The sequence below is a fragment of the Watersipora subatra genome, chromosome 11, assembly GCF_963576615.1.
Source record: "Watersipora subatra chromosome 11, tzWatSuba1.1, whole genome shotgun sequence".
Classification (NCBI taxonomy): Eukaryota; Metazoa; Bryozoa; class Gymnolaemata; order Cheilostomatida; family Watersiporidae; genus Watersipora; species Watersipora subatra.
Genome location: NC_088718.1, coordinates 1,873,003 through 1,895,292, shown reverse-complemented (window position 1 = coordinate 1,895,292; position 22,290 = coordinate 1,873,003). Strand labels below are relative to the sequence as shown.

The following is a 22,290-nucleotide window of genomic DNA, read 5'->3' as shown; positions in this document are numbered from 1 at the left end:
GTATAGTATATATTCTATAGATGACTGTGAGAGAGTATAGTATATATTCTATAGATGACTATAAGAAAGTATAGTGTATATTCTATAGATGACTATAAGAGAGTATAGTATATATTCTATAGATGACTATAAGAAAGTATAGTGTATATTCTATAGATGACTATGAGAGAGTATAGTATATATTATATAGATGACATTGAGAGCGTATAGTGTATATTCTATAGAGGACTTTGAGAGAGTATAGTGTATATTCTATAGATGACTATGAGAGAGTATAGTGTATATTCTATAGATGACTATGAGAGAGTATAGTCTATAATCTATAGATGATTATGAGAGAGTATAGTATATATTCTATAGATGACTATGAGAAAGTATAGTGTATATTATATAGATGACTATGAGAGCGTATAGTATATATTATATAGATGACTATGAGAGAGTATAGTGCATATTCTATAGATGAATATGAGAGAGTATAGTGTATATTCTATAGATGACTACGAGAGAGTATAGTATATATTCTATAAATGAATATGAGAGAGTATAGTGTATATTCTATAGATGACTACGAGAGAGTATAGTATATATTCTATAGATGACAATGGGAGAGGATAGTACATATTCTATAGATGACTATGAGAGAGTATAGTGTATATTCTATAGATGACTATGAGAAGTTATTTTGTGTAATTTGACAGCGTGGTCTGAATTCTGTAGATAACTATGATAGAGTACAGTGTGTGTTCTGCCGTGGAAGTCTTCACAAGTGGGAAGAAGGAGACAACCCTATGACTGAACACGCCAAAATGTTCCCCTTCTGCAGATTTGCTAAGGGTCTTGAGTGTGGAAACAAAGAGTACAGAAGTGATGTTCTGGGAACTGAGGAGCTTAAGAATATTACTTTTCTGTGTGTACCAGGTAAAGGCAGACTGTTTATTTTGGCAGTTACTTACATACTAGTAGTATTGTTACCCCAATATGTTCTCTGAGAGGTAGTTACATATATACTGTTAGTATTGTTACCACTACATGTTCTCTGAGAGCCAGTTACATGTATACTGTTATTGTTGTTAACATAAAATGTTTTCTGTTACTAACTTAGGTTGTTTAGTTTTAAGGCTGCCACAGACTTTTACAGGCTAAAGATTCTTTTCTATACCAGAAAATGTAGAAGGCTGTAGACTGCAGCAGGTAAACATGTTTTTCATTCTGGTTTTCTGTAACACTATAGTTAAATACATCCCACTATAGTTTAGTTACTTTCACCGTTAGGAAAAGTAATTCCCTAAACCATTCTCTATTATAGGTGATCATTTTCCAGTGTTGCAAAAGAATCAAGATGGAAGTGTCTCTGCCAACAGCTGTGCTTTGGGCATCTCCACCAACAAGGCTGCCATCATTAAGTATGCTATCATAGAGTCAAGAAAGAATACATTTGCTCGGTGGCCAGCTTCTAATGCCTTAGACGCTGACAGCCTTTGGGAAGCAGGTAATATGAGTTGTGTACATTGTTTGAGTTGTTGCCAGTTTAATTATGGTTACTCATACTGTGATCCTGCAGTTTACTGTGTTTCATGTAAAGTACACCAATTTAATATATTTAATGTATTAATATATCTTTTCCTTTATTGTTACATGATTAGTCTGAGTTACTGTGTGTCATGTTGAGTGCCCCACATTAATTTATTCTTGCTTTCAGTTGGTTTACATCTTTAGTAGGTCTTTTCCGTTACATAGTTTGACTGACTCACCAATCTCTAATACGCGATCCCCTGTAACATCAGAGTGGTTCTTTCCTTGTAAGCAAGTATCTGAAACCATTTTTGTTGTTAAAAATGTTACATGCACAGTAATACTGCAGGGTCTGAAGTATGACCTTCACTGTTTTTAAAACTTAAATATGATAACAGACTTATTAACGGTTTGTAATAGTTCTTGATTCTGTTAATACATACTTATGAAGCAATAAGTTGTTCTCTTTCGATTGCAGAGTATTTCATATTTAAGTATTTGTATAACCTGCCGTGCCAAGAGTAAGTATGTGAGGAGTAAAGATGTGTGACTGTGTGAGAGATGTAGAGAAAATATTACATAAAGTACGCCCAAGTGGCGTAAGTCCTAGCAATCAGCATTTCTTATCTTTGTAATATTGAGTAAGTTCATGTCTAAGCTTGCTTTTTATTTTGAGGTATGACACAGATTAGTTATAGGTGAGGTACTTTTGATTATTTCTTTAAAACATATTCCCATCAGACTACAAAAATATTTTATAGTTTTTGGTTGAATGCTATAATTTGTTAAATCACACTTAACCAGAAAGATTACATTGTTCTGAGTTGATGCTATAATAAAATAACTGTAGATGATAAAAATAATGACCTGAGGTGTATCATAATAAATACTGATGCTATAAATAGAAATAACAAGTAAGATGGACAAACAGACCACAGCATCAACCCACTAGACTTTGTATAGCAATGTTAGACACAGGTCTAGTCATAGGAGAGGGTGAAGGTACAAGTTATTATTATTATTGCCCATGATGGCGGAAGGAAAGCAGCAGAAGATATTTTGTGATCTTATGTAAATCAGGCTAGTAATTTAGTTACCTGTTTTAGGTTTCTACTACACTGGTTTTGATGATCAAGTCAGGTGTTTCTTCTGTGCTGGTGGACTCCGAGATTGGTCTGCCGGTGATGACCCCTGGCAGGAACATGCAAGGTATTACATTCAGTATTACATCAGGTATTCTCATAGTTATTATATAGAGACATTAACGCTTGTTATGGGATAATAACATACATATACTTCACATGAATAATAAATACCTTTGAATGAGTCTGTTACATTTAATACTTCGTATCATCATTACTCTGTCTTTAATTTGGAGACTCTGTTTTATAGTGAAAAAACCACATTGAAGTAACAACCCTGAGCCTCATCTTCTGTTTGTTTATTAGTCTATGTTTTTGCTGCTAGATAGTTAGTCTTGCTACCTATTCCTAGCTAGCTGCTTTTAGTAGCCTATATACGGTTAGGTATAAATAGTCTTAACCCTTTTACAGGTGGTGAGACATTAATGTCGTTTTGCGATATCGATCCTAGTGGGTGGTGCGACATTAATGTCGATATCGCACGCACTACGTATTAAGACTTACTACTGGTCTGTCTTCGTTTTTCTAATCATTTAAATACGTTATAAAGTAAAAGAACACATGTGGCGACTTGAACAACTAAATTTTAGCCATGTATCTTTTCGTTTCAACTTGTTTTGGGGCGATCGTTATCAAACGTCGTTCAATGTTTTTTTATTCAGTAAGATACTAAGCCTTTTCCACCGAATCGAATTTTATGCTTTTATGTGAACAAAAGAACTCGCGTGTATTGGTCTGTGTTCGTTATTCTATCAAATTAAGTACTTTTAAAGTAAAAGAACACTTGTGAGGACTTGAATAACTACATTTTAGACATGTATCTTTTCATTTCAACTCGTTTTGGGCGATCGTTATTAATATCGATGTGTTTTTTTACTCGGTAAGATACTAAGCCTTTCAAAGTGTGGTTCTACTTGTAAAATGCTTTATTTGTAATATAAATACAGAATATGTTTTATTCAACAATATAACATTATCGCAAAAAACATCCATTTTTTCAATTTTCTTAAAAATTTACATGTGTAAGGGTAGTTTAAATAGCTCATATAGGCACAAAGGGTGTAAAACTGTTTGTACAGTGCCTTGTTATATGATACAAACATATCATACAACCATAGTGTAGCAAAAAAATATCATTTCAATAAAGTTTCAGAATTTTCATTTTTTTGAAAAATTAATTCACCCATGACGAGCTGATATAGGCTCAAAAACTCACCTGCGAAAGGGTTAATATCTATTGCTCTATAGTTAGTCTTGTTATCTTTTGCTATATACATGTATGTAGTTTTGATATCTATTGCTATATAGGTAGACTTGATATCTATTACTATATAAGTAGTCTTAATATCAATTACTATATAGGTAGTCTTGATATCTATTGCTATATAGGTAGTCTTGATATCTATTACTATATAGGTAGTCTTGATATCTATTACTATATAGGTAGTCTTGAAATCTATTGCTATATAGGTAGTCTTGATATCTATTGCTATATAGATATTTTTTCTATTTATTGCTATATAGGCAGTTTTGCTATCCATTGCTAGATTATCTTCTCTTTAACAATTGAGTTCTCGATTTTGGGATTGCTATGACATGAATAGTAAAAAACATTCTGAACTTGTTGCTGAGGTCTCTCTGATGTCTGTCTCTCTAATTTAGATGGTTTCCTGACTGCTCCTTTCTGATTCAACACAAAGGTGAAGTGTATGTGAATGAAGTTCACAGAACGACAGCAGATGGAAAGGAAGTAAGTAACAATTTGGGAAAGTATATAAAATAGTTGAACAGTTTAGTCTCAGACCAACGGGCACCTTTAATGTACACAGTGGTCATGTGAGTTGCACACAAAAGCACCATGCTGAACACTTTCATGTTAAAGTTAAACATATAGATGCTTCTTTCTTTGGTTGAATAGGATATATTGCTGTTTGGTAGCACCCAATTGCAGCACCATAAAATGAGGTACTTTGATGAAGTTAGGAGAAACAAAGATCAATAGGCGTTTATAGTAGTTGTGTTAAGGCTACATTGTTGATGACATCACTAAGGATTCACGTTGTGACCAAGTTTGTTGTGTACTGCATGTTAAAGCATCCCTGGGTTTTCCCTCTCTATGTCTAGTCACTATAATTACCACATCACACCTTACAACAAAAAGTCAACATGTATCCCTGCTCTTTTATTTAAAAGACAGTTTTTGGTCAATACCTATCTCTAATACTTCATTTGAAATCATGGCTGGATCTAAGGATAAATTATTGTTAAAAATAATAATTGTAACGAAAAACCTACCAAGGTGTACTCTACCACAATTTGATATAATACAAGTTATAATAATCAGAACTCTATGTTATTGTCATGACATGCCACTCACTTCAAATAAAGATAATAATATTGCTCACTATTATTTTAGCTTTTTTAATTGCTTGCGTAGGCATCTACTAAATGGCGTATAATACAGACACTTGCTAGCTGGTGCTTGCTACAGATACCTAGCTGATCATCGATACACACACCTGTTAACTGATTTAATACGGTCACCTTCTAGCGGGTGTTTGCTACAGATACCTGCTAGCTGATGTATAATATAGTCACCTGTTAGCTGGTGCTTGCTACAGACACTTGTAGATGATACCTTCTACAAACAACTACTCATTAGTGCCTGCTACAGGCACCAACGCGTAGCTACAGGCATTATTTTGTACCAAAAATCAGTCGTTGTTAAGTTTCTGTTATACTGAGTGTCTCAACAAGTCATCGTTTGTCAGTATTTGAAGTTTTAACTTAATCAAGTTTAGGTCATAATCACAAACTTAGTTAGAAAAACAACTTATTTCCGGCACTTATCAAAGTTCATGTCACCTATTAACCTCTTTTTGCTCAACTAAACATAGTTATCACTCATGTGCTGCCGCATTTGACAAGAGGTTCAACTTGCATTGACTTAGTTAATAGTATCTTGTTAGATTATACTCTCTCAAAAGTAAGTACGTGTTGACCACTTATTCGTCTCATAAACGCGTCATGCTAGCAAATCTTGAGTAGCCTTTCCATCTTTGTTTCAATAAAAAAATCAGTCGGAGAAGACAGACTCATTCATCTAGTTGATTATCTAATTTGTTGTTACAAAGCTGGCACTGTCAGCATCAGAGTGCTGTGTCTCCTCGGATAGTCCTTATTTATTCTACAGTAGCAAAGAGTTGAGTAATCTTTATAACCACGCTCGGCTCAACCCTGGTTTAAAGCACAGTAATAAATGGGTTTTGAGACGTCTGCTCCTTGTTAGCTGGGTGAGAGTGTTCATTCCTGAAAGAGGTTGATTGGTAGTTCATTACTTTATACACGCTTCATGTTTTTATCAAATATCGTTTCTACAGAAGGGAACAGTTGTGTGGTCGTTATAAAAACACTCAACTCATCACTATTTAAAGCACAGCAGCTGGGATGTACATGTATATCCTTTTTGTTAATCTTGTTGCATTAGTTGAAGTTGCATCATTAACAACTGGTCCAGCGACAGAAGTTATCTTATCAGAGTTGATATTCTACTGGCAGCATAGCACTGGCTGATGAAGAAACACTCGCGTGTGAACTTTGTCGTACATAAATACTTCTACTCTGCAGACACCATACAGATCCTGTCTCAATGCCAATATACAGTTACTTCATGGTGGCAGCAGGGCTGGGGCAGTGCTACAACTATCATAGTCAGTAAAAATATCAGATATCAGGATAATCAATAAAAACAGCTACTATTCAGTCTTGAGTCCACTGTTCCTGATGGCTTCTTCTAAATCGGGCATCACACAGGCTAGATTTGGCTAATTAGAAATAATTACTTAAGGATTGCAACCTCATTATATGTTGTGAATGAATGAAAATCTTGCTAAAAATTGGGAGAGATGGAAAAAGAAACTTCAACAGCTACCTTCATGCAATTATAGCAGCTCAGCCAGCTAAAGAACATACTGTTTGCTGGTGATAACGATACCCCAAGGAGCATTAGGAGAAAAGTCATTTTGCGTCACTGTTATAGTGACGATGCTGTACAAATTTTCGACCAGTCTCATTTTCTTGATGATGCCAATTTACCTAAATATAGGAGTTGTCTCCCCCAATCTGCTGGTTAAATTCGATGTCTACTTCAACCCAACTGGAACTAGTTGTTTGACTGGTATATGTTCATGTCAATCATCCATGGTAATAGTGAGCCCATTGGCTTGTTTGTCAAACCTGACACAAGTAAGTGTGCGAATTCATAAAGTACGATGATGCTTGTTCACTGTGTGTTTGACATCAAAGATCATTGTTTGAAGGAGGAGTTTCTGTAAGGCAGGAATGTGAACCTTGCTAATGCCATAGATCTCATCAGAGCCGCTAAGGTTAGCACAGAGCAATGTACAATTATCGCATGTGAGAAATTTATTGATATTCTCTCTTCAGAACGGCTCGCTTACATATACCAGTATCTAAGCCAATACACGGTTATAGATTTTGAATTTTTGATCATGTACAAGGAAAATGCCCTGCCTATGATGAAGCGGGTTGCAAGTGTGGCAAAAAACTTCAATGAATGTACAATAGCCGTAAAAAAGTTAATGTAGTGAACATTCTATAGATGAATACTGGGAAGGTATAAATGCCAGGGGAATGTATCCATCAAAAAGCTGGTTCAAGGAATACCAAATTCGTGTAAGGGGCATATATGTGTGGCAATAAACATCATAGGTTTTGTTTAAGATGGGGTCCTATCTGATACACTACCGCTATCATGAGTCGAAGATCTCCACGCAAATATTGAGTAATGCCAGCCTCTTGATGTACTTCAATCAAGTGCTTCCCAATGCTGGGCGGACATCACTGTACTTGGGTTCAGTTCATGTAAATAATTACCTTTTCAGTTACACAATGGGGATATTACCCATTATCTTAGTCTCCAGGCATCAATCATTGTTTTTCTACCCACAATGCACCATGAGCCAGCTTCTCATTGCATTGTACTAGCTGATGGTAGAAAGATCCCATACAAACATCAAGATATGTTTTTCCTTAAGTTAGGTTGGTCAAACTCACCTGATTGAACACGAAACAGATCTCATATTTAAGGAAATATACATTTGCTTTAGGATTTAGTGTAATATTCTCAAGTTCTGTTATGTTGCACTACTAAAATTATAACATGAACAAGCTAAGCTCCAAGGCTGGCAATATAAGACAAAAATGCAAATAAATTCCAGCAGCTCTTTTCTCTATTGGTTTATTAAGAGAGATATCTGCAGTACAGAGTTGTTATTTGTAGTCACTCTGACATTTCTTTCCTCTCATTTATACACTTGGCTAGTTTTAATTGAACGAATCAAGTCCTCCAGCGCAAACAAGCTGGGATGGTAGGATTTGAGGCTATAGTCACTCTGGTTACAACCAGTGTGTCAAGGCCAAGAACTTCCAACAGCTCTATTCTCAATCGGTTTATTAAGAGTTCTTAGATTTCTGCAGCACAGAATTGTTATTTATTGTTGACATCACTCTAACATCTCCTATAGGTCTACTCTTATTTATCTACTTGGCTAGTTTGAGAAAGAATAAAATCTCATTCAGCCCAAACAAATTGGTAGGATTTGATCCCCGGGTAGCACTGGTTACAACCAGCGTGTCACAACTGGACTATCAGAGTATTCAATAGTTTTTATAATGGACATTCGAGCTGTTTTGAGTCTGAAAAACCATGTTATTTTTTGTTTTGATCTACATGGGCTTATATGCACTTTTTACCAAGCACTTGTTTGGTATTGTAGTACTCTCATCAAACTATTCTGCAGAAAAAGGCTGAGAAGGAGTACAAGCAGAAGGTATCACAGCAAAAAGGTAAATATTTAGTTATGAGCTGGTGCAGAGGTTGTTTCTCATGTGTAATTCCTCTTTTATGAATGTATGACATACTACAAGAAAGACCTCATTATGAATATTGTGGAAATCAGATGAGCAGTATGTAGACTTCCGCTCTCACATGAGGGTTTATGACCCTTACCTGCAGTCACGTATTTGAAACTATGGAATTCAAACAGAGGCCGACATCACCACAGTTTTAGTGGGGTTATGGGGGTTATCATATTTATAAACTGTGTTATAATACTTGGGCTAGGACTATCAAGTTTTAAAATAATAATATAACATATATATACATGTATATAAAAAAAATTGTTTCCTCACCCCAGATACCCCGTATGGGTAGTAAATTCTGCTCTAACTCAGGTCTCCTACCAGAGACCTGGGAGTTTGAGCACTCGCCTCAATATCTTAGCTGTTCCCAATAGCGCACTTTTCTGCAACTCACCTGAGTTGATTGTTGTTGGTATTTGGGCAAGCCACATTTTATGCGCCGGTGTTTATGCGCCCAGTGCCCCAATGACTACTGGGATTACAGTTGTTCTTACATTCCAGCATTTTTCAATTTCTTCTCCAAGAGGGAGATATTTCTCTACCTTTTCTTTTTCTTTGCGGGCTATATTGTAGTCATTGGGTACTGCTATATCTATTATAGTAGCCCTCTTGTTCTCCTTGTCTACCACCACTATATCTGGTTGGTTTGCTAGGACATGCTTGTCAGTTCGGATGTAGAAGTCCCAGAGGATCTTAGCGCGGTCATTTTCATTGACCTTACTAGGAGCTTCCCACCAGTGTTGTGGTTTATTAAGGCCATATTCATCACATAGACTTCTATACACAATACCTGCGACATGATTATGCCGCTCAGTGTATGCGTTCCCTGCTAGCTGCCTGCATCCACTGATGATGTGTTGGATGGTCTCAGGTGCATCTTTGCACAGTCTGCATCTAGGATCGTCTCTAGTGTGATAGATTTTCGTTTGGAGTTGCCTTGTTGGGAGCACTTGCTCCTGGGCTGCCATGATTAGCGACTCTGTATTGGCCGTTAGGTTTCCTTTGTTCAGCCACATATATGTCTGATGAAGATCACCAACCTTCAATATTTGTTGGTGGTAAGCACCATGAAGAGGTTTCGCGTGCCAGTCATTTTCCTCATCATCAGGGCGTAGGTCCGTTGTAAGAGCAGGCGATTGAAATTCAGCTAGCAACTTATCTGAGATGGCCATGGAGGCTGCATATGCTTTGATGCTTTGTTCCTCCTCTTTCACTGTCTGCTGTACACTTTTGAGTCCCCTATCGCCATCTTTCCTATCAAGATACAATCAAGTAGTATCAGATTTTGGGTGGAGTGCTCCATGCATGGTCAGCAGTTTACGAGTTGCTATATCTGTTCTTTGATGGCTTCCTCAGTCCACTTTATTATGCCTGCTGGATATCTTATTACTGGCAGTGCGTAGGTATTTATTGCCATGATTTGGTTCTTGGCATTGAGCTGGCTCCGTAAGACCTGCCGAAGTCGTTTCTTGTATTCGATAATGGCTTTGTGACTTACCTCGGCTTCGTGGTTGATGTTGCATTGCAGAATCCAAAAAATAAGATCAAGGACTTGCGCAAGAAAGTTAGTAGGCTCAGTGAGAGATCTAACCACAGTTTGGAGCGTCCAAAAAGGGAAGCCACAATAGAAGCTCTAGAATCTGCCAAACAGCAGCTAGTAGCACTCTCGGCACGACTGAAGCGGTACACCAAAGAGCGGGATAACAAGAGAATGAACAAACTGCTCATCAATAATCCATCTAGAGTGTATTCCCAGTTCAAAGGTGAACTGCAGAGGCCAATGTCTGAGCCTCCCCGATCTAGCACTTCAAAGTTCTGGAAGGACATCTGGGAGAAAAAGACTACTCATAACACCGCTGCAAATTGGCTGAAGAGGCTTAAAGAGAACCATCAACACACTGTGGCTCAGCAAGGACTCACCATCAGCAAAGAGGACATCAAGTGCAGAGTGCAGCGTATGAAGAACTGGGCAGCACCTGGCCATGACATGATTCAAGCCTTCTGGTTAAAGAAATTGACATCACTTCACACTAGAATGGCTAAGCAGATGAAATGCCTAATAGAACAAGGTGACCATCCAGAATGGCTGACCAAAGGACGAACTGTACTTCTGATAAAAGATCCAAAGCAGGGGCCGAATCCCAAAAACTATCGACCAATAACGTGCTTGCCCACCACTTGGAAACTGTTCTCAGGAATAGTTGCAGACAAACTGGAAGAGCACATGAGTCACTGTATGACCAGTGCTCAGAAAGGAATTGGGCGCATTGGGAATCCTTTGCCTGGATCGTATTGGCTGAGTAGGTATTTCTTGGAGTGTCTGCATGTATTGTTTATTTCATTTCTTTTGTTTAAGGTGGCTGTTTCTGGCCTGCAAATGATGTAATACTTTTCACTAAGGCACAGATGGCATTTCTTTGTTTGGTTTGAATAAGGTCTAGCTTTCTGCATAATTTTCCATTTAATCCTGTAGCTTGCATTGTCATTCTTAAGTTTCCAGATGTGTTTACTAAGTTCTGTGCTGTTTTGCTTGTCACTGTGTGTGAAAGAGGCTGTGTGGTTTCTAAATCTGGATTTGAAGTCGGTTGTGCACAGTCCTATGTAGGTGCTCTCGGTGCCCGTATCTTCTTTAGTCACTATGGCCTGGTATATTATGTTTGTGGTTAAGCAGTTTCCATCTAGTGGGCAGTTGTTCCTTACTCTACAATTGCAGGCCCTGTTTGTAGTTGTGCTCTGCTGGCTGCTCAGCAGGCGTCTGTTGTGTGAATCTATGTGCTGTTTCATGTTCGGCATGCAAGAGTAGCTGAGTTTTAGTGTGTGTCTGTTAAATACTTTGTGCAGTGAATGGGTAGGCGGGAAGCATGTATCTATAATGTTTATAAATTTTCTGCCTATATTAGTCTGTACATCGGCGTTAAAAGGGGGGTTGTACCATGTTACGGGTCGCTTACGCTGTCTCTTGTTAGTCGCTGGCTGGGTCGGGATGTGTTTATATTTAAGTGTGTGGTTATAACCACTGTCATTGAGTGCTTTTTGGTAAGGGGGTGCTGCTTTGCTAAATTCATGCTCATTACTGGACAGTGTAGTTAGTCGCAAATTAATGTTAGCGACAACATGTTGTCGCTGCTACCCAGACAGCTTTGAGAAAACATTGGACTATACAGAGACGATGGACTAGCCATCAGTACAGACTGCCCACAAAATATTGAGCGACTCAAGAAACTGATATGCAAAATATTTAACCAGCACAAACTGAAATTAACCATCGAAGCTAATAAAAAGTCTGTAAATTTCCTTGACGTAACCTTTAACCTTAATGCAAACACCTACTCACCCTATGCCAAACCTAGCAATACAACACTCTGTCTACAAAAACAGTAACCACCCACCTACTGTAATAAAAAATCTACCACACAACATTAATTTAATAATAATATATATATATGTATGTATTTAGATGTATATATATTTTTAGACAACTAAAGCTAGAAAGAAGTCTGCAGTCATCTTGTCTTTGAACACTGTATTCTTAGATTAAGATGAGACTGTTCGAACAAAACTAGAAGCACCTCATGAATTTGACATGAAGATATGGGGCTAGAATTTGGTAGGGTTAATGGAAAATTAACTCTTGCAATTCTAAAATAAATGTCTACATTTATATCTCAACTTTTTAAAGATGTGGTATACACACTTTTAGCACTGAAACACAACAGCAGTTTTCGAAGTCAAGTGATGTCTGGTTTTTACAGACAAGAGCAACTTGGTCATACAAACTCTTATGCTGTTAACAAGTTAAGCATGTGAGCCTGTTTGATGTTTTATTATTTATTAGTGAATTAATCAACATACATTTTGAATTTAACAGCCTTACATGACCTTTGCATAAAGCTGGGTCATGAAAGACAATTGGTCGACCTTGCTATCAACAGGAATGGAAAAGCTTTTGATAACGCTAAAGATCTTGTAGCAGCAGTTTACAAACTTGAGGAAGAAGAGGATATGGGAATGGAGGTATGCAATTCACAAACAGTTATAAGCATGTTAATATTTTTGGTATATGTCTTTCCTTGTAGATACCGTACACCTTTATTTGAACACCACCTCCATCTTTATGAACCCATAATACCAAGTGATCAGTAAAAAAGTGTCCACCATATCATATTAGTAATGAATCGTTTACATTAATAACAATCAATTCTCTCGTCGTCCTTCTCCAAACCCTTTTTTTTCGTTAAAAATTTGAAAGCAACACGATCTAAATCACTGCCTCAGGCTAATAATGGTTCCTTGTTTAACACGGTTTTGATACTTCAAAGTACATGTAGATAAAAACGTTTTGCGAGTTTTAGGTCAAAGGTTACGTTTAGCGAGCAAAACCTTTACGCGTTGCATTTGTGCAAAATGCAGCACGTAAAAGTTTTGTTCTGCCAAAAGTTTCTTAGCGTTAATTTTGGGCGTTAATATCGACTATTTCAGCAGTACATTGTACAGTACATTCAGATGACATTGTAGAAGGTATTGGACAACCAGAAAATTTCTGTTCCATCGAAAGCAGCAATCAGAAAACAGCTGGTCGAGCAAACACTGCTAATATTTTTGTTTTAAAGGCGTTAATTTTTGTTCCTTCGTGTAATATAAGTATGGTTTGTTTGAGTCACTTGTTCATGAATATATATTTGTATTATTTGATAGATTTTATGATGAGTTGGCCCCTCTTAAAACTAGAAAAGTCAAGTCAGAATCTTTACCTATCTGGCTTGACAAAGATGTACAACAAAATATAAAGTTGAGAGAAAAACTGAAAAACTCTAAAGATTGGACTGCTTACAAAAAGCAGCGCAATTTTGTCACAAATCTCATTAAAAGAAAAAAAACAAAATGTATCGACGAACTTGTTAAACAGTCAAAGCTTGGTGATACGCGTAAGCTTTGGCAAGCTTTGAATGTGAAAAATAAGAAACCTCAAAGCTGTGACACTTGTTTGTCAGCTTCAGAACTTAACTCACATTTTGTGTCTATTGCAAGTAAACTTTCAAATTCAATTTTACCGTCATCCAATCCTTATTTGTCTTGTCAAAACACCGAGTTGAAGACCACATTTAATGAGTTTCCCAAATTTACTCCTCATGATATTGTAAAATACATCAGTAACATTCCGAATTCCAAAGCCTCAGGCATAAACAATATTTCTGAAAAAATGATAAAAGCAACTCTTCCATTCATTGTACCTATTATCATTGATATGTTTAACAGAATTTTGATTGATGGCTATTTTCCTTCAGCATGGAAACATGCATGAGTTACTCCATTGTTTAAAGGAGGAGATAATAGCAACCCATCAAATTTCCGCCCTATTTCAGTACTCCCTATTTTATCTAAGGCTTTTGAAAAGCACTTAAATATTCACATCTACTCTAATTTGTCCAAAAATAATATTTTACATCCTTATCAGTGTGGTTTCAGAAAAAGTCATTCATGCACTGATGCTGTTCATAAACTAATCTCAGATTGTTTGGATTTGAAAACCAGAGGTGAGAAGATTTGCTTGATGTTTTTGGATTTCAGCAAAGCTTTTGACTGTGTCAATCACAAAATATTATATCATAAACTAGAACTTGCTGGTTTTAAAAATAAATCGTTGCAAATACTTCAATCCTATTTTCACAAAAGGCGCCAAAAGGTCGTCATGAATGGCAAGGAATCATTGACACTAGATATAAATGTTGGTGTTCCACAGGGGTCACTTATTGCACCAATATTATTTTTAATATATATAAATGATCTTCTTAGACCTATTCCAAAAGGCTTTACCTACGCCGATGATACTGTTTTTGTTAGTTATCACACAGATGTGCAACTTCTTGAGACGAACTGCAATCTCATCATGAAAATTATCAGCAACTGGTGTACAGCAAATCATATGACAATCAATTTACCAAAAATCACACTTTCTTCTTTATAATACTGATGAAAACCTTCGAAACATCTTTACTCTGAAGTTTAATAGTCAATCCATCACTTGTAGACATGAAACAAAATTGTTAGGATTTGTTTTGACAGATTGACTCTCTTGGAATAATCATGTCGACACTGTTTGTAGTAAGGTCACGAAGTCATTGAATCTGCTCCAGTTTTGCAGGCCATACATGAACTCAAAATCTGCTATTGCATTTTATTATCAGTTTATATTTTGCCATATTATTTATGGTATCCACATTTATTATAATCTAGCTCCAAGATATGTCACTAAGGATTTATTTTTGTTGCAAAAAAGAGCATTTCGACTCATTGCAAATTTACATCATATGCCTGCATATATTATTCCAACAAATGATCTTTCTAAATCTCTGCGTCTGCTTACTCTGCCTATGCTAAATATTTATTTTACTTCAATTCAATGTTTCAAGATTTTTCATGGTTTGTGTCCTCGTTTTTTACATGACAATTACAGGTTCTTAACTCATTTCAACTTACGTGATATGAACAAATTGCTTACAATCACTAACAATCATTTTGAAAATGTCATTGCCAGCTGCTTTAACAATCTTCCACCAAATATCCGTTCTCTTAGCAGAGAAAAAAAAACTTATAAATTTTTGTTAATATTTTTTGCATATTTCAACTTGAAAAGAAACTGTTTTTGTTTATGATAGTTAAAATATCTATTTCATGAATGTCTTTGTGCATGGAATACCATGGTAGTAGCTTATTATAAGACTAGAAGGCCAGTGTGTTTTAGTTGCAGTATCACTCACTCTGAAAATTGTCAGGTGTGAGATAAATTGCCATTACATGATTACACCGTTTATACTATTGGTAATATATATTTAAATGGTAGTGATTCTCATATCATCTACCTTATAAATCACCACCAAACAATTAAATTGCCATATCGTGAAACTAGTCTTCAGTAAATCATGTGGTGACGAATCCAAAGTATTCGATACTTGGTATCATGTCAAATCCTAGTAATCAATTCATAGAAGTTTTAATAATGTCCTAACCATGCAGCACAATTTACGGTGAAGAGTTATAATTATCCTACTAATAATATCAAGATTAAATGCCATCATATTAAATGTGGAGTTCTTTGGCAATAATACCCGATACTTTAGTACATCATTGCTAATATTAGTAAAAACCTTTGATTAATTTTTTAATGGTATAGCAGAGAATCCCAATAATTTGATGGATGGTACCATAAAAAGCCCAAACCAATTTAACCCCTAAGTCTTCTGTATGTAATAATTTCAGTAGGACACAACTATAGATAGGATTTCTAGATTAGTCATTGGGAACAAGTAGCATTCCCAGTAGCATTCAGTAACATTGGTTATTGAGTTTTCATGATCATTTATTATGACCTCAGGTCAAATATGACTCAAAAAATTAGACAATTGGTAATCTTTAGCTAATGCTTACTGATGTGTCACTCTAAAGTTGTGATAGCCCTAGTTGTTACCCAGCTGTAACCTTACATTTTGTTAAACACGCTACAGAATACAAAAGTTAGTTTTAATCTGTAGGAATTATCTCTTGGTATAGAAGAAAGTGACATGGTAATAATGCAGTGTTTTTAGCATGACGTTCTGCTTCCTTCCCAATGCTACTTATATAGTAATTGAAACTTTCATTCCTTCTTTTTCCCGTTGTGACCTACTAAACAACAAGTAGTATTTATTACTACAGCCATGACCTCACAATGTGCTCATCTACTGTGTTACAGTTTTATCCAAATATAAGTCTAAATTTTGCGGAACTTACTCTCCATAAATCTTTTGTTAAATTCGCTCTGCCTCTGTTTGTTTTGCAGACGGAGAGAAGCTCTCAGAAAATGCAGTTCATGTCAGCACCGTCAGCTCCGATCAAGGCTCAAGAAGACGTAGCTAGAGTATTGAATGGAGGTGAGTCAAGTCACTGATTAAGTTGGATTAGGGTCAAGTTGAAACCTTGAAACTAAAAATTATATATGCTAATATTTGGACTCTCAGCCTGACATATTACATGTATATTGACAATTTATTTATTATGATTATTTCTAGGAAGGAAAGCATGTTAGACAGTGAGCAGTAAAATAATGCAGAAATTCAACATCCTTTCACTCACTTCCAGTTGTAAAGGACCCATTTCAACATTGTCATAACTACCACAGGCTTTTTTATGTGCCAGACACTGAGTAATTATCAAATCAAATTGCAGATGTCCAGAGTGTATGTTTGTTACACTTGTTCCTTACTATTCAATTCCCTGTTAATCAAATGTTCATCACCTTTCAATTAAAATTAATATACGCCAACTCATCTGTTAGCCCTTTATTCATGCAATAGTTTTAGAATTTTACAATTGGTGCTGTCCAGAGTGTGTGTTGGTAATGAGGGTCAACTATAACAAGTAATGAGAGAGCTGGCTGTAAAGAAAATAGAAATGTTAGGTGGTCTCCAATTCCTTGTGACCGACTTGTGACAGACTGGAACCCTTCCTGACAGACTGGAATCCTTCATAACAGACTGGAATCCTTCATAACAGACTGGAATCCTTCATGACAAACTGGAATCCTTCGTGACAGACTGGAATCCTTCATGACAGACTGTAATCCTTCATGACAGACTGTAATCCTTCATGACAGACTGGAATCCTTCATGACAGACTGGAATCTTTCATGACAAACTGCAATCCTTCGTGACAGACTGGAATCTTTCATGACGAACTGCAATCTTTCATGACAGACTGGAATCCTTCGTGACAGACTGGAATCTTTCATGACAGACTGGAGTCCTTCGTGACAGACTGGAATCCTTTATGACAATCTGGAATCCCTCTTGACAGACTAGAATCCCTCATGACAGACTGAAATCCCTCGTGGCAGACTGGAATCCTTCATGACAGACTGGAATTCTTCATGACAGACTGGAATCCTTCGTGGCAGACTGAAATTCTTCATGACAGACTGGAGTCCTTCATGACAGACTGGAATCCTTCATGACGGACTGGAATCTTTCTTGACAGACTGGAACCCTTCATGACAGACTGTAATCCTTCGTGACAGACTGGAATCCTTCATGACAGACTGGAATCCTTCGTGACAGACTGGAATCTTTCGTGACAGACTAGAATCTCTCGTGACAGACTGGAATCCTTCATGACAGACTGGAATCCTTCGTGACAGACTGGAATCCTTCGTGACAGACTGGAACCCTTCATAACAGACTGGAATCCTTCATGACAGACTGGAATCCTTCATGACGGACTGGAATCTTTCTTAGACTGGAATCCTTCATGACAGACTGTAATCCTTCGTGACAGACTGGAATCCTTCGTGACAGACTGGAATCCTTCATGACAGACTGGAATCCTTCGTGACAGACTGGAATCCTTCATGACAAACTGGAATCCCTCTTGACAGACTAGAATCCCTCGTGACAGACTGGAATCCTTCGTGACAGACTGGAATATTTCATGACAGACTGCAATCCTTCATGACAGACTGGAATCCTTTGATTAGTCATTCTGATGCTCAATTGTGAATCAGTGGTGACCACCATGTAGGTGTTACTAGTATTATCTTCTCTCTATCTCAGTGGTGACCACCATGTAGGTGTAACTAGTATTATCTTTTCTCTATCTCAGTGGTGACCACCATGTAGGTGTAACTGATATTATCTTCTCTCTATCTTAGTAGTGACCACCATGTATGTAGATGTAACTGGTATTATCTTATCTCCATCTCAGTGATGATTATCATGTAGGTGTAACTGCTATTATCCTCTCTCTATCTGAGTGGTTACCACCATGTAGGTGTAACTGGTATTATCTTCTCTCCATCTCAGTTGTGACCACCATGTAGGTGTAACTGGTATTATCTTCTCTCCATCTCAGTGATGACCACCATGCAGGTGTAACTGGTCCTGTCTTCTCTCCATCTCAGTTGTGACCACCATGTAGGTGTAACTGGTATTATCTTCTCTCTATCTCAGTGGTGACCTCCATGTAGGTGTAACTGGTATTATCTTCTCTCTATCTCAGTGGTGACCACAACGTAGGTGGAACTGGTTTTATCTTCTCTCTATCTCAGTGGTGACCACCATGTAGGTGTAACTGGTATTATCCTCTCTCTATCTCAGTGGTGACCACCATGTAGGTGTAACTGGTATTATCTTCTCTCCATCTCAGTGCTGACCACCATGTAGGTGTAACTGGTATTATCTTCTCTCTATCTCAGTGGTGACCACCATGTAGGTGTAACTGGTATTATCTTCTCTCCATCTCAGTTGTGACCACCATGTAGGTGTAACTGGTATTATCTTCTCTCCATCTCAGTGGTGACCACCATGTAGGTGTAACTGGTATTATCTTCTCTCCATCTCAGTGGTGACCACCATGTAGGTGTAACTGGTATTATCTTCTCTCCATCTCAGCGGTGACTACCATGTAGGTGTAACTTGTAATATATTTTCCCCAGGTCTTTACTGGCACTGAAATATTTATCTAGTTTGCATTACCCTGTCATATTTGCATGTTCCTTGAGCTGTATTTTTTTTAGACCAGGAAATGCTTGCAGGAATTCAAACCGATGGTGTAGAACTGATCCGTTCCCCAGGCACCTGTTTCAACTGCTTCAACCGAACGGGTCAGAAAATAGATGTAAGTTTATAGAACATGTCTTTTATTATGGTTTAGCTTTACTTATTTTCAAAAGTAATTATTGTTGAGAACCAAGCACTTATTGTTGGTACTTTGTGAACAAAACATCCATGAGGAGCTGCCCTCTACCGACATAGTAACTTTAGAAGACAATTCTGTCTTCATACATAAATGCTACTACTAGCAAGTAACCTGCTTCTAGGCTACGGAAGTTGCCCTTCCTTGTGGACACCTGATCTTTTGTGACAAATGTGGTCGAGATGAGAAAGATCGAGTAGACAAAAGCCCATTATACAAGAGCAAGTGCCCTACTCGTAGATGCTCTTCTCTTATGACCGGCCTTTTCAAAACCTATGTCGTTAAAAAGGTATGTAAACAGTTTTCATTTATCTCAGTTAATGCAAAGATCATGTACTCTTAATTTAACACTTGGTCAGTCTGATAAAATATATCTAATGTTTGTAAATGGTATGTGAAATTTTGCTATAGCAGTATTGATCAAATCTTTCTGCCATTCTGGTTGAGTTTAGAACATGAACACCTAGTTCCTTCATCTATCATCTGAAGTAATTTGTTCCTGTTACATACTTGTGTTTTCATAACTAACAAGGCATTTTAATTGAATAGCCTAGTGCTAAAGGTACTTGAGTCCCAATTTTGGCCAACTGCAGTTTTCACTATAGAATGTTAAAGCACAAACACCCAAGTTCAGCAACACCAAAAATAAGCATGATAAAGCACATAAGTCTTGTGTAAATTACAAAGGTAAACCAAAATTTTCTATACTGATGCACTAAAAATATTTGAGTCCACGAGCTGCCAATCAGATTGTGGCTATTGTGTCATGTGATTACACGGCTCGGTTCGGAGCATTCAACAATGGCTGAGCAAGTAGATGAAGCAGCTATTCCTGAACTTCTAACTTGAAAAGTTAAAAAAAGGGCTAGTAACTCATCTGAATGGACTAGAAAAATGTTTTATTATGCAGGCTTTTAATCTGACATTGCTGTTCTTTACATCTGCTGGTCACCTAATCATTCTCATTGTCATCGTACATGAATAAAAGTGTGTTAATCCTTTGAAAACCCCAAGTCATTGCACTATTAAGTACTCCAGTCCATAAAATACATCTCTGCTTTTTGCAATCCAATAGTACAAGGGATCAAACGAACTTACAATGTGAATGTAGTGACAGTTATGAGTCTGATAATGTAGGTAAAGAATGCTTAGTGACCTTTCTCTGATTTCACGGCAAGTTTCTACCTTTAGCTCTGCTTTTCCGCAGTAGGCCGTTTTGTGACTTAAGAACTTTTAGCACCGGGCTCTTCAATTGCATTATGAAGTTCATTCACCATTCTCTAATATGTAGTATTCCCGTTTGTTCATGTGTACTATTGGTTGAGATGAGAGTTACTTAAACGTTTGAAGGGGAGGGTATAGAAGGCATCTTACATAGTTAGCAGGAAAGTGAGAAAACACTTTACTGCTGTTATTTACTGCCAAACAAAATCTTCCTTGGTGCCATCAAAGCATTACTACGCCAGTCGATGAAGCATTCAGTTGGCACAAAGTCAAAAGCTGCATGTGGAGCTGGTTTGTTAAGATTGCTGAAATTACCAACTCTGAGTAGTTATCAACATGAGCCCAGCTTATTACAACCTGTAATAAACTATTATTATTCTGTTTATTATTTTACAAGTTTGGCAGGTTTGTTAATATTTTCCAATTTTTTACCCAAAGTTGACTCATTTGTTAATGTGAATCAATAATAAGTCAATCAACAGACACCAGCCTTGGTGTTTGGTCAACCATGATGGCTGAGATAGAAATAAATATGGAAAGTATCTTATAATGTTGAAAGGGGAATGAGTATGGAAAGTACCTTAGATGGTTGAGAGGGGAATGAATATGGAAGGTACCTTATATGGTTGAGAGAGAATGAATATGGAAGGTACCTTATATGGTTGAGAGGGAATGAATATGGAAGGTATCTTATATGGTTGAGAGAGAATGAATATGGAAGGTACCTTATATGGTTGAGAGAGAATGAATATGGAAGGTACCTTATATGATTGAGAGAGGAATGAATATGGAAGGTACCTTATATGGTTGAGAGAGAATGAATATGGAAGGTACCTTATATGGTTGAGAGGGAATGAATATGGAAGGTATCTTATATGGTTGAGAGAGAATGAATATGGGAGGTACCTTATATGGTTGAGAGAGAATGAATATGGAAGGTACCTTATATGGTTGAGAGAGAATGAATATGGAAGGTACCTTATATGGTTGAGAGAATGAATATGGAAGGTACCTTAAATGGTTGAGAGGAATGAATATGGAAGGTACCTTATATGGTTGAGAGAGGAATGAATATGGAAGGTACCTTATATGGTTGAGAGGAAATGAATATGGAAGGTACCTTATATGGTTGAGAGGAATGAATATGGAATGTACCTTATATGGTTGAGAGGGGAATGAATATGGAATATACCTTATATGGTTGAGAGAGGAATTAATATGGAACGTACCTTATATGGTTGAGAGGGAATAAATATTGAAGGTACCTTATATGGTTGAGAGGGAATGAATATGGAAGGTACCTTATATGGTTGAGAGAGAATAAATATGGAAGGTACCTTATATGGTTGAGAGAGAATGAATATGGAAGGTACCTTATATGGTTGCGAGGGAATGAATATGGAAGGTAACTTATATGGTTGAGAGAAATGAATATGGAAGGTACCTTATATGGTTGAGTGGAATGAATATTGAAAGTACCTTATATGGTTGAGAGGGAATGAATATGGAAGGTACCTTATATGGTTGAGAGGAATGAATATGGAAGGTACCTTATATGGTTGAGAGAGAATGAATATGGAAGGTACCTTATACGGTTGAGAGGAAATGAATATGGAAGGTACCTTATATGGTTGAGAGGAAATGAATGTGGAAGGTAACTCATATGGTTAAAAGGAATGAATATGGAATGTACCTTATATGGTTGAGAGGAATGAATATGGAAGGTAACTCATATGGTTAAAAG

The 22,290-nt window shown here is 36.9% G+C and overlaps 2 protein-coding genes across 2 annotated transcripts in view; both read left to right on the top strand.

The window, feature by feature from the left end:
• LOC137408812 (E3 ubiquitin-protein ligase XIAP-like) overlaps positions 1-22,290 on the top strand; it is a 173,930-nt gene that overhangs the window by 1,984 nt on the left and 149,656 nt on the right. The gene's annotated exons all lie outside the window — the stretch shown is intronic.
• On the top strand, positions 605-20,474 carry LOC137408615 (baculoviral IAP repeat-containing protein 8-like). Its single transcript, XM_068095204.1, has 11 exons — positions 605-617; positions 721-921; positions 1,310-1,506; positions 2,609-2,724; positions 4,320-4,407; positions 8,456-8,525; positions 12,469-12,614; positions 16,417-16,507; positions 19,144-19,244; positions 19,447-19,611; positions 20,460-20,474. Exons 1-11 carry the CDS (start codon positions 605-607, stop codon positions 20,472-20,474), a joined length of 1,203 nt encoding a protein of 400 aa, XP_067951305.1.